The following is a 12,779-nucleotide window of genomic DNA, read 5'->3' on the forward strand; positions in this document are numbered from 1 at the left end:
AGATTGTGACTCACCTTCAGCGCTGCAGGATCCCAGGAGCTTTGAGCTCTTCAGAGTTATCTGACTAGTTTGGTACTTGAGGTAACCACTGTTGTTACAAGATGTACGATTCCCTCTGAAGAGACCTGTATTTGAGAGTTGACAGATGGCGCTTTAAAAAAAAAAAAAAAAAAAAAAAACTCATCTGGATGTTGGTTTTATTGGCCTGTTTTAGTATCTTTGCAGTGCTGAAGAGGAGAGGGGAAGTCTGTATTCCTCACAAATCCTCTTCTGTTTGATTTGCTTTTGATAATTACTTTAAGTCCGTATCCTGAGGCTGCATCTCATTAGGTGTTAAATTGTGGATGGTCATATAGACTGGTTTAATAGCTTTGCATAAAACCCAAGGAGGGAGTTTGTTTGAAGCTGCTGAATCATATTCTGGTCTGGGTTAGATTAGATGAGTTTGCCAGAATTTCCAGTGTCTTGTGCTATTTGGCACCATGAACTTTCCCTGCTGTGACACTCTGGTGCCAGTTGGGTGAATTGAAAGCTCCTGGGTTGAGATGCTCAGTGTTGTTCAGGGCCTTTGCATTTTTCTTTTCTGTTAATTTTCTCAGCAAGTGGGTGTTGAGTACAGTGACAGCATCAGCAAAATCGCAACCTTTGCCAGTACCACTCAGGAAAGGCCGACTGTTCTTTCGGTGTCGGCAGGTGGAGGCTGGTTGCCCCAAGCAAAGACACGATGCACCTTCATGCACGCATCTAGGCTTTTTAAATAAATGCACATTTGTTGATAGAACTAGTAGGCAGACTCATTTTTGTCCAACTTAGCTGCTTGCTCCTGGCTAGAAAAGTCAGGAAGCACTTATTTGCGAGTGAGGACTTCTATCTTGGGCATTAGGAGCCTCTTTCCTTGCTGTACTTGCCTTGAACCCGATGCTGCTTTCGCTTCACTTAATGCAGGCCGTAACCAGGAGCGTCTGCGGTGCTGGCCTTGGTGTTGTGCTTGGGCAGCTCCCTTGTGGGCTTGGTGCTTCCTCCTCCTGTGAGTCACAGGAGGTGGTGCCAGTGGGTGATGCCTGCGGAAGGCGCGGGCTCCTCACCCAGGTGTTTGCCTCATCAGCCACGTGTAGCAGCCAGGGAATTCCCAGCACTTCTCCATATCAGACTCCAAACCACCCTCTCCAACTCCCTGTAATTCGATGCAAAGCCTGTGGCCTCTTCCTCAAGGAAGAAGGCTTTCAGTTGAGCTTAATTCTACTGCTTGTTTGTTATCTCAGTGTTGGTTTTAATGGATCTCCTGATGAGTGGTGGATAATAAATACGGCCTCTCGCTGTTATTTTGGGGAGTGACTCAGTGGAGAAGCTGGAGAGAAATTGTTTAGGGCTGGTGCTGCTGGCACCATGTATGGCTGGTGCGAGGGCATGTGCTCTGTCATGTATGTGATATATAGGTCCTGCCTGCTTAGGGGAAATGTTGCTTTTTTTTTTTTTTTTAGCTTGATGTTAATAACTGGCAGTGTGTGCTGCGCTCAGGCTGCTGTGTCAATTAATTTGCTAAGAGGAGCCTGGACTACCTTAACGAGACCTATTTGCGAGGGTCGTTAAGTCCTGGCAGGTACACTGCGTTACGAGCGCTAATTGTGCCCGGACTTCATTTCCGTGCACGTTATGGTAGGAAGCTTAATGGAAAGGAATGCTAATTCCTCTGCCCTGTTGGCGTGTCTGGAGCGCGCCGTGAAGCCAGCGTGCTGGAGGGCCCGTTCTGCTGCTGCAAGTGGATTGAGATGTTAGTTTAGGGTCTAATTTCATGCATAGGATTGTTCTTTTAACCTGGGGCTTAGCACGGCCATCACTATCTCCACTGTAGCTTCAGGCATGTAGAGCAATAGGGATTACTTGGTGGTCTGTCTTCTCCAGTGCATGCTCGCATTAATACATGTCCAAAGTGGCTTTTTCCCCCTCTTGGTAGAATAATATCTTTCTAGGAGACCCAGATTATACTGAGCCAGGTGAGGATTTGCCTGGTTTCCACTGGGAAAAGGACTGGTGCTTATTGGGGAAGAGCAGCTGTGTGGACACCCATTTTCCCACTAGAGTGAAGCAAGTTGCCTCCTCATGTCTGCTTTGGAAAGGACCTTGTATCCATAGGGTGAGATCAGGGCATGCAGAGCCACTGCCCAGTTCCTGTCCAGCAGCTGGGTTTGAGCAAAGGGCAGCCCCTCTTTGTGGTGCCCGAGACTCGAGGCAGCTGTGTTGCTGCTTCACCCTGTGCACTTTGGACTCCCGAAGGCAGATTGGGCAACACCTAGCCCTTCTACCTGCACGAGTTCAGGGGCTTTATTTGTTTCACGGGGTTGCTAGGCTGGTTTAGCTCCGTTTGTGCCAACCGTGCCAAGTGTTACTTCAAATTAAGCTGGTGGTTAGAAACGCTTCGTTTCCTGCGCTGTGGCCTGAAGCAAGAGGAAATTTAGTTCTCCACCTGCCACACTCCAAAACCTTCCCTTTGCAAAGGCTTTTTCCTACTCTCAGTAGAGGAAGGGAAACCCAAAGCTACTCCTGAATTTCCTACAAAACCACAGACTGGGGTTAAGGTGGAGAAGCTGCCCAAGTTGGAGGACAAGGCTGAGATGGCACTGAATGACCTACAGGTGCTTTGGCAGCTCCTTTATCCTGCTCCTCCTTGCCCAGCAGAATGTTGTATTTCTTCCTTAATGTGGCCCTTGGCCAGCATGAGTGGAGGTTTTCGGCACATCATGGAATATTGAACCTCGTGTGTGATTATGTAGAAATAAAAGTTAATGAGGAAAGACTTCTGCTCTAATACCCAGCAAAGTGTGGGGCTAATTCTCTACCTTTTTCCCTCCTCTTTGTGGCCTTATATTGATTTTTGTTTTTTAAAGCTTTCCACTCTGTAATGAGCTCCAGCTGTCTGTTTTGGGGAAATAGTTTGAGGTACAATATAATCTCTGCTGGCAGAGTCACCAAATGGCAGATTGGTGTGAAGAGGAGGACTGAGTAGAAAACACTGGCAGAATTTTGCAAAAATGTGATAGAAAAGAGGAAAAAGTGAGGCTGGATGGAGTCAAGTGACCAGCTGGAGCTTTAAGTCATTTTTTTCCAAGCTTCAGCCCCAACTCATGCTCTTTCCCAGCTTGCCAAGATAGCTCCCTTTCTTTTTAAATCACTGATTAATCATGACCCAGGCCCTTCAACACTGAATTTGGTTCAAGAATGTTGCAAGAATGTTGGGATTCTTTAGTTTGATACTCCTTGATATTGATTGATATCCCTTTTAAGATTCATGTGTAAAAGGGCCTTTAGGGTTTTTGATCTCTCTTCCTTCCTCCCCACCTTTTTTTTTTTTCTCTCCATCATGAAGAATCCTGGTGTGTGTTCTTGATCCCATGACATCAGGAGCCAAGACTTCCAATTTTACAGGATAATTGGGACTCCCGATGCTTCCAGTATTGCTTCTTGTGAGCATTTTGCTACTGTTTTTATATACAACGTGGTCGTAATATGGGAAAATCTTAGCAGGGTTTACAGCTGCCAAGGTAGGTGTTGCGGCAGAGAAAGCAGCTCTAACACCAGTTAAATTTTATTTCCAGGTGATGGAATACGAGAACCGGATCAGAGCCTACTCCACGCCAGACAAAATCTTCAGATACTTTGCAACTTTGAAAGTAATAAATGAGCACGGCGAGTCAGAGGTTTTCATGACGCCGCAGGATTTTGTGCGATCGATCACCCCTAATGAAAAACAACCCGAACGTAAGTGAAGCGTGCCGGGAGTAATTGCAGCAAACGGCAAGAAAGCTGGCTCTGCTTTTTTTGCTTTTTGCAAGCAAGTGCAGTGCTGAGCACGAAAGGCAGCTTTGCAAGCTGCTAAGCATGAGTTTTGTTCTCAACCTGTGCTTTGCAGCACCGGGACAATGTGGAAACGGGTGATTTGTCACCGGGTGACTCACAGCAGTGCAGTGCTGCCAAATAGTGGCTGTATCTCATACCCCCCAGTGTCTTGCCTCTGTGACTGCTGCAGATCCCCAGAAATTTGGGATGAAACGTGGCAGTTTTGGTACTGCTGGTTGGCAGGAGGATTTTGTATGTGTTCTGCTTGGGAGGAGGTTCGTCATTGGGGTGAGATGTGGGGAAATGGGGTCTTGTAGTCTCAGACTCCAAGAATGAAACAGATTTCTGTCAAAACTTATCTTTTCAAGCATTGAAGAGCCTCACCTCCCAAATCTTACATTTTAAGAGTGTTTTTTGTATAAACTGAAACTGTTGTGATGTTCTGTTTGACAGCTGCTAAATAAATACTGTGTGCACTTGTACTGGCAAAACAACAATATGAAGTACATACAGGGGGAAGGAAAAACAATCCTGTTGAAAACGTGTGCTAAAACATGCTTGTGAATCAATGACATTTTTGATCTAATCCAGAAAATAGCTCTTTTTTTTTTTTTTTTTTTTAAAAAAAAAAAAACTTGTGTGTTTTCATCTCCAGTGCTGGAATATTTTGAGCACCAAACAGAAGATAACGTGAACAAACTATTTCAGCACCATTATCTGAAATATCTGAAGCACCTTAGTTAGTATTTTGAAAAGCAGTAGCACCTGGCTGAGTCTGAGTCTTCCTGTATAAGTTAGCTTTTTGTCAGCCCCCTTAAGGCTAGGACATATTTTTTATATTTTAACTGTCAGACATCCGATAGCTTCTTTTTCAGTGCAGTATAAGTGCGTGGCGCACTTAATGCATGCATAGATAATAGGTGGTGAAGGGTAAAGAAAATGTGTGTGTTGGAGATAAGTGAAAATGAAGAGCGTGTCAGTGTTATAAGCCACTAATTTTTTATTGCAACTATTATTTTTCTGACTAAGTGAGCACCTGAAATGGCCCTGAGAAGCCAGCGTGGCCAGGCTGGTCTCCAACCACCATGTGTTACTGGCGCAAATGTGCTTCAAGCCAGCGTGGCGGATCCTGCTTCTTAGGGGTGTTGTAGATAATGACAATCATGATAAATGATGAAGTATGTAAATGAGGATTAGAAGACTAGTGAACTTGATACTATGATAGAACTCTACCAGTGACAACCTTGTTCCTAAATATTTTTAAAATGGAGAGCAATGGGAGATACGGATGAATTTGAACCAGAAGTTGCAGCATGACTAAGTTTGCTACCTGCTGCCTGGTTTATTGTTTTTATATCTTGCCCTAATTTAGCTTGCTTAACTCATGACAATCTAGATCCTGAGCTGTGTCTGGTCCCCTCTGTTGACGTGCAGGGAGCCTGTGCTCAAGGTGCCAGGTGGAAACGTCCCTAACATCTCGCTAATGTTTGTGCCACTTGATGGAGAGCAAAACACTGCAGAATATAAAATCATGAAGAGAGTAACAGAGTGTCAGAATCCCTTATTTTTAACTTGCTAATTTATTGTGAAGTATGTTATGCCTGAATAATTTTTAAAGATTATATAGGGGAATGAAAACTTGATTTATTGTCAATAAAATAGCAATTTATTTTTAAGCTCCTGTTTGCTGCTCGTTTGAGGAGAACGAGTGCCAACTCATCAGCTCTTGCAGATTGCTTTCTCAAAACACTGCACTGAAACCTTCTGCCATAGCCTGACTTCACTTTTCAAGCAAACAAGTGGGCAAGGAGGGCTCGAGAGGGCACATCCTTGCTCAGCACGGACATATCTGTCAGAATAACTCACATAAGTACAGTTTAACTTGGAAACTGCCAAAAAAAAAATATGTATTTCATTATACACTCCCTGGAAAGTCCAGGTGCCTTCAGAAACGTGGGCAGTGCTACCTGCTCCCTGCAACCTTGTGCCGTTTCTCCTCCCACTGCCTCTTGGACGAGGCTATGTGGGCAGGAGCAGTTTGTTCATCCCTGCTGTTTGCTTGAGCCAACGTGGTCATAAGAAACACTGAAAATCTGTGGTGGAGACTAAGGGTTTGAAAAGAAAATAGCATTTTGTGGGTATTTTTTAAACATATTATGGGTTCTTGCTGAAAAAGTTCAGGCTGTGACATACCACAGGTATCGTAATTGCTGAGGTATTTTTAATTTGCCTTTTCCTTCCCAAGGCCATTGCTGGCATGTTTAAAACAGTCTTAAAGCTGTTAACAAGTATGAAAATCTTAGAGATTAAATAGTTGCTTCTCCAAAGGTAGAGCCTGAATTACAGCACTGGCTGGGTAACCTCAGTGCTGTGGTGCAGTATGTGTGGTTAGCAGGCTTGCCTGCAGTGCTGGGGATCAATCCTTTAGCACATCTGTGTGCAAGAAAGAAGTCTGTGTGGTCTATCAACCACGTGGGGAGGAAAAATGAGGGAAAGTTACCCAAGTAACATGAAAAATCCGAGGTTCTAACATCTGAAGGGAGCTGAGAACATCATTCTATCTCAGTGGGGAACTGTTGACATCTGGAAGAGATCATTACATAGTCTCCTTGATCTCAACTGCTTTCTTTATATAACATAATGATTCTCCTAAAAACTTGCTTGTTAAATATTTCCCAAACTGCAAGGTGAGATTAATTTGCTCCCCATGGCTTTGTTTTCTGGGATAGCTGAAAAAGTTTAATGATTGTTTAGATATTTACCCAGTGTAGTAATTAACTGAGTGGCCCTGTGGCATGTGCATTTTCGTTAATCAATACAATTACCTTTAGATTTTAAGCGGAGCTGAACGAGAGCAGCAGCTAGTTGTTCTTGCTTTGTGTTTTTCTTTTCCCTTACCTAAGTATTTTCTTGTGCATGGAATATCCTTCCTCTCCCCAAACGAAGGGAGTAAACACAGAGCATGGATTTCTTCTTTGACACCTCCCAGCATGGCAGGCAGTGAGTATTAAGTCACTTGGGTTTATTTCAAAACACTCTTTGGCACTGCTGTAAAAGCACCTTTCTATAAAGAAGAATTTGGTGGCCTCTGTTGTTAGTAATTTGTGATTGAGCAGTGTCAGTCTTATCCCAAATAACGCCTAGCTGCAGTGCCACATCTTCCATAGCTCCTCTGCTCCGTTTTTTTCCCCTACATTCAGAAAAATGTAGTTTACAGAGAATATAATAACCTTACTTCCTGTGTGGTTTTGGGTTCAATTACCTTGATTCTCTTTGCTGTTTTGCAGCTCTCCTGCCCACGTAAGTGCTCAATTCCTGTTGTAAAAATCTGTGAGGAAAATCCTTTCTTTTGAAAATAATGCAAAGCAATAAAACCACAAGAATTGGGCAACAATCCCCCTTTTTGTTGTTGTTTTTATCCTTTTGTCACATTTTAACATTAACGACTCGTAAGAAAAGGCATAGATATGTCCATTTAAAAAAAACATACTGGGAAAAGTGTAAAGTACCGAGTAAAATTCTATACGTCAAGATCGTGTAAATACCCTTTTGACTCAACTTCCACAGGTTTTGAATTAGCTCGTTCTGTTGGGAGAACTTAAGTTTCTCAACAGAAATTAATGTTTCTGCAGTTGAAGGTAACGATAAACACCGGTCTGTGGCAACTGCTGTGGTTGTAAGCAGTTTCTGCAGCAAATGATGAAATGCTGCAAGCTCCTAGGCTTGGGCAGGCCTGACAGCCCAGGCACCATTGCAAAAACCTGCAGAGCTTCCTGGAGTTGTGGTCTGTGGCTCCCCTGCAGGGAGAATCCTGCCTGGTTACATGCAACAGCATTTGATGGAAAACAGCCACCCAAGAAGCTCCACACTCATGAGGCTGCATTGAACCCCTGCCCAAAGAGAAACTCTGTGCTCAGACCTGCTAATTTTGGCCAATTCCATCTCATCTTTTCTTGCTGCTTGTTGGACTGAGAATCCATTTATTTTGGGTGTTACTCGAAACCTCCTTGTTCTTCTAACACCTGTGTTCAGTTAGATGGGTTTTACCATTAAGACATTTTTTCAGTTGCTATTTTTAACTCCTCTCCTTTTTTAGCTTCCTAGGAGTATATGTGTAGCATGGGGCTGTCAGGGATATGTCTCACAGGGCTGTTTCCTGGCATGGAAACGCATGCAGGGCTGGAGACCGGCCTTATTGCAACACATAAACGTGGAAAACAGAGCAGTCTGTCTCTGTGCGGGTGCTCAGGAGTCAGCTCTGGTGGAATAAGGTATATTAAACACATCAAACAAGTTCTTCCTCTAAGCTCATCCTGTGCTTGTGCCCATGACTTTGGGCAGGGGCAAAATTCTTCAGAAGCAAGAAGGCTGACTTGGGAAAATAAGTATAAATACACACCTCCTCACTCGTGTCAGGCATGCACGACATGAAGGGGTTTTCTCACTTCAGCATGCACAAATGCAGAAAGCCCTTTGGGAATGGTGATGGAGGAGTCCCTTTGCTTTGGTTCAGAAAGGCCCAGGAGATGTTTTGGCAGCAAGGAGTGATTCCCCTTTCTGCCCCATAACCACCCCAAATCCTTTGAGTGGATGGGAAGAGTTTTCCTTTTTTCCCTGGCAGTTGGGGTGCAGAACGCAGCTGGAGAGGTGGTGTTTGCTTTTTATATGGCTTTGCTAATTGAGATTGAAATGAGGATGTGATAATTATCATAATCCGTGGTGGAAAATGCATGGCTTGTCACTATCGGGGGGCTTTTTATTCCTCAGAGTCCAAAATTCTCCTATGTGCTCAGAACGGCTCAGTTCTGGTTTATCTCCTTTTGGGCAGCATTGCTCGGGTTTCATATCACAAAGCACAAATAATTAATCTTTCTGAATATTTCTGTCACCTTGTGTATCTGTGTGTTCATCAGTGCATGTTCAGCCTGCTGGGCACGCCTGGTAAGACTGGGTTTTTGTTTCCTAGCTCTGCAGATGCTTTGGAGAGGGGGGGGGATAGCTCTTAAAGATAGAAAAATTGCTCTGCGATTGGTATTAGCGATAAAACTTAGCAATATAAATAACCTTCCTCCCTGCCTTGTCCCCAAATGCTTTTCTAGCAGAAGCGCTTGCCACTTTGGGAATGCATCTCCAGCTTTAAAATGTGACTATTTGTAAGCACATTTGTATTAAAAATGTGAGTAAGCTTTTGGGATTTATTGGGAGACTTTCCAGGTAATTCTGGGAGCAAATTCTGGGACCCTTTTGAGACATGTGCTGCCCTAGTCCCTGCTGCAAGGAGTTTTTGTACCTCGTGCTGTGAGTTGGTTGCCTTTCATAAAATGTAACGTACAAAATGGAAGAAGTTCTTCTCTTTTTTTATACATTTTCTAGTGATGTTCCTGTTCAGCCAATACACTTGACTTTCTAATTTCCACTCAAGCAAAAGCACCAGAAAAGGTAACTTTGCCTTCCTGGAAAATCTTTTTTAACCTACCCTTTTTCTTTTCCAGACCTGGGCCTGGACCAGTTTATTGTGAAACGCTACGATGGAAAGGTGAGCGCGTGGGATCCTTGAGCATATATTATTATTCAATAGCTCTTTTCACCTGCAGTCCTTGAGTTTTTAGCTGCACGTGGGTCGAAGTGAAAGGATGTGATCTCCTTGGAGCTTGTGTTCAGCAGCATTGCAGTGTTGCTCTCACGAGAGTCCATGAGAGAGGGCTGTGGGGTTTTTGGTGTGTTTTTATGCTTACTGTTTAGCATCAAAACATCATGTGCCATAATAGTAGTTCCTAGTTTTCTTTATGTGACTTTGAGGCTCATGGTTTATACTTTTCCAGGAGGAAACTTGATCTCTTTCCCTTCCAGAACTAATTCCTGATTCCCAAAGGAAGGAGATGCTTGTAACTTCATTTGCTTCCCAAGCCTTTATTTCCCTTCCTTCAAATGCCTTTCCTTTCTTCCCCCTTTTGAGCTCTAGGTCTTTACTGTGGTGATATGTAACATTTTGGGGTGTTTGCACAGGCCTAGTGTGGAGCAGCCTTGCATAACTTGATCTGCCTGCACAGCATCCTGTCCTTAACACAAATCTGAGAGCAAATTAACTGCCCCATAAAACACGTGGATGCCGTGGAGCTACAGCAGAAGTAGCCCTGACCCCGGGACTTGCAGCTCGCGTGCCCGTTACTCCTTGATGCAGGTAGCTGTGATTGGGCTAAATTCTCTGTTATATCACTGTGGGCACTCAGTGATGGTCTAGCTCTTAGTGATGTTTTCAGAGTTATCTGCAAATGCCAACTTTTCCCAAAGGAAGCTATCATGTAGCCTCGTTGCTGCTGAATTCTGGACCTGATGTGCGGTGTCAGGCATTTCCAGAAAGCCCCGGTGTGGAAACTTGCATTTAAAGCCTTTTACAGACGTAGCATGGGCTGAGCACAGGCTCTTTCCTGGCATGTCCTGCATTTAGGAGAAAAAGGTAAAGAGGTGATCAAATAAACGAGGTCCCTGTCATTGCTGGTGCAGAATGCTCTGGTTACCCAGGCAGCAGAGCAAGGCTTTGCTTGGAAAGCAGGCACTTGGAAGGTAGCATTTTGGCAGTTGTTTTTGATGCACAGAGCTCTGAAACATGTTGTGAGCGCTTGTCTCCCCACCCCCAGCGCCTGCTTTTGATGGTTTAAAAACAAAGAGTAGATGGATTCTTTAAAAAATGCCAAATGCTTCTCCTTGTGCTTCATGACAGCCTATTTTCCTTCAGCCCACTTTCATCATGTCATCTTGTCAAGCCATCTCCTTGGGCCCTTAGGCTCTACACAAACAAGATCTTGTTTTCTAGGGAAGAAAGTGGAATCCCACGCTGTTGTAGCCCATAGTTTCTCGGCTCCTGCATCCGGCTCCCGTCATGGGGGATAAAAGACTCCAAGCCCAACAGTTTGCTGAACTTGACTTTCCCTTCCTTCGTGCCTTGGTGTCCTGCACCTGGATGTATGTGAGCTGTGGTCTTAGGCAGCAGATTCTGGGTTGTGCAACGTGCTGTTCTTTATTGCAGTGATCTCCTGGGACCTCATTTTCATGGTCTAAAAATCCTTGAAGCAGGTGACTTTTGCCTCAAATGAAGAGGTTCGTGCTTGGCTGTCTCCTTAAAAACATCTTTGGGCTATATCAAACTCTGCCTGTTGGTGTAGTGGTAACGTCCAGGTGAGAGAAAAATCTGAAGAGAGTACAAAATGAGTTGGCCTTGGCAGTGCCTTGGTAAAGAAAGATGATGAGACTTGGCCCAGCTCTCTGATAGCAGTTTGTGCTCATTTTGCTGCTTGATTGGGGTCTTAGTTGGAAAATTCTCTCACCTTAATGCAAGATAGAGACTGGCTAAAGAGCAGAAGAGTTGATTTTGGTTGCAGGCAGATGTTTCTACTTATGGTAGTGTGTAAATAATAATTTGGAGGGATTCAGTACAAAGCCCAGAAGCAGCTGTGCAATCAGTTGCATTTCAATTCCATATTATAGGACAGCTTAAAGTAGCAGCGCGGCTTTGAGCATGTGTGTTCAGGGTAAAAAGGGCTCTGCATTACAGGTGTACGAGCTGCTCTTGTGAATTTTTTATGTTTAATAAAAAAACAAAACCACCCAGTTGAGTGCCCGATTGCCTTGGCAGCCCTTGCCAGGGGCTTGGGGCGACGTGTCGGCGTCGTATGGGGTTTCTGCCTTGCTGTGTGTGATTGAACGTCACGGCGAGGATACGATGCCCCCTTCCTTCCTCTTCCTCCTTCTCCTCCTGCTCCTTAGCAGTGACTTGTGGAGTTGCTGGAGAGGGAGATAAATGTGGAGCGGGGGCTCTGTTAATGCTACATTGCTTGTACTGAAAGTATTGTGTTTTTCATGTGCCCTTTGTTTGCTTGATGTTCTTCTGGTTTGTGCGTTAATGATTGATCTTTAATTCTGCCAGCAGCTTTAATTTTTCAATTAATCTCTCTAAAAAATAAAAATTTAGAACAAATGATGTAGCTAGTGGCGCTCCTCTAAAGCAAGCTGCAGATCCAGCTGCCCAGTGTTTTTAAGAGACCTTTAGCCTAGGGAAATTTAGAGTCCAGGAGCCTGCAGGATCCCCATGGAGAGACCTGGAGGTGGAGGGACCATCCTTAGGGCATAGTGAAAAGTCGCCTCCTTTTCAATGATCTTTAAATGGTCTCTTAAAGATAACAAACTATTGCAAGTCGATAAACTACAGCCTAAAGTGCAGGTGCAGCTGATTTATTGTGCTTGTTAACCAAGAAGGATACTCAGTGCTTCCTTTAGCTTAGACACAAGGAAAATAGGAGTCAGTAAATTTAACCATAGGCTGTCCTACCAGCTCCCACGTTAAGAGCCTTTGGAATAAATGAGTCTCTGGTGTAAGCAGTTTCAACTGTTGGCTCAGAGATAATTTGAGACATCATATATCCTGTCCCATAATCTCTATAGCATGTCACTGTCTAATTTTGGATTTCCTGCTTTTAAATTCCCTCTGAGCTTACTTAGGTAGTGTTCTTCATAATAAGCAGGAGGCATCTGATTTAGATAACAACCTCACGTTCTTTCCTTCCCAAGTCACCACAAATATCTCGGTGGAAACAAGCAGAGATGCAGTTTATTGCAGATGATCCCAAAATCTGTGTTCGTGGGCTGGCACGTGCTTCTCTCCTTGCTTTACCTGTGTCCCTAGCCCATGATTTGTGGTTTCTCTACTTGTCTTTTTGCCTGCTTTCCAGCCAAACTTGTCCCTCCAAACTACTTAGAGCAGCAGTGTTAAGTTTACTTGGCACACATAGCAGTTGAAGATATGGAGGAACTCAGTCTTCCCTATATATTTCTAGACTTGAGCAGTGTTGGGGCTTAAACACAAAGTGACTGCGGTGTGTTTTCAGGTGGAAGAGTTGATTGGTTTTTGGATGATGACCAAGTTCCCCACCAGGACCCAGAGAACTGCC

The 12,779-nt window shown here is 44.1% G+C and overlaps 1 protein-coding gene across 2 annotated transcripts in view; it reads left to right on the top strand.

Annotated features, from left to right (window-relative positions):
* Positions 1-12,779, top strand: part of MICU1 (mitochondrial calcium uptake 1) — a 65,680-nt gene that overhangs the window by 23,111 nt on the left and 29,790 nt on the right. For both annotated transcript variants that reach the window (XM_088525325.1, XM_088525320.1), the window contains exons 4-5: positions 3,594-3,756; positions 9,327-9,370. In XM_088525325.1, the coding sequence (XP_088381451.1) occupies positions 3,594-3,756; positions 9,327-9,370 (207 nt within the window). The remainder of the gene's footprint in view (positions 1-3,593; positions 3,757-9,326; positions 9,371-12,779) is intronic.

The sequence above is a fragment of the Tinamus guttatus genome, unplaced genomic scaffold, assembly GCF_059628265.1.
Source record: "Tinamus guttatus ecotype Peru unplaced genomic scaffold, ASM5962826v1 Tinamus_guttatus_pri_ptg000023l, whole genome shotgun sequence".
In the NCBI taxonomy this organism is placed as follows: domain Eukaryota; kingdom Metazoa; phylum Chordata; class Aves; order Tinamiformes; family Tinamidae; genus Tinamus; species Tinamus guttatus.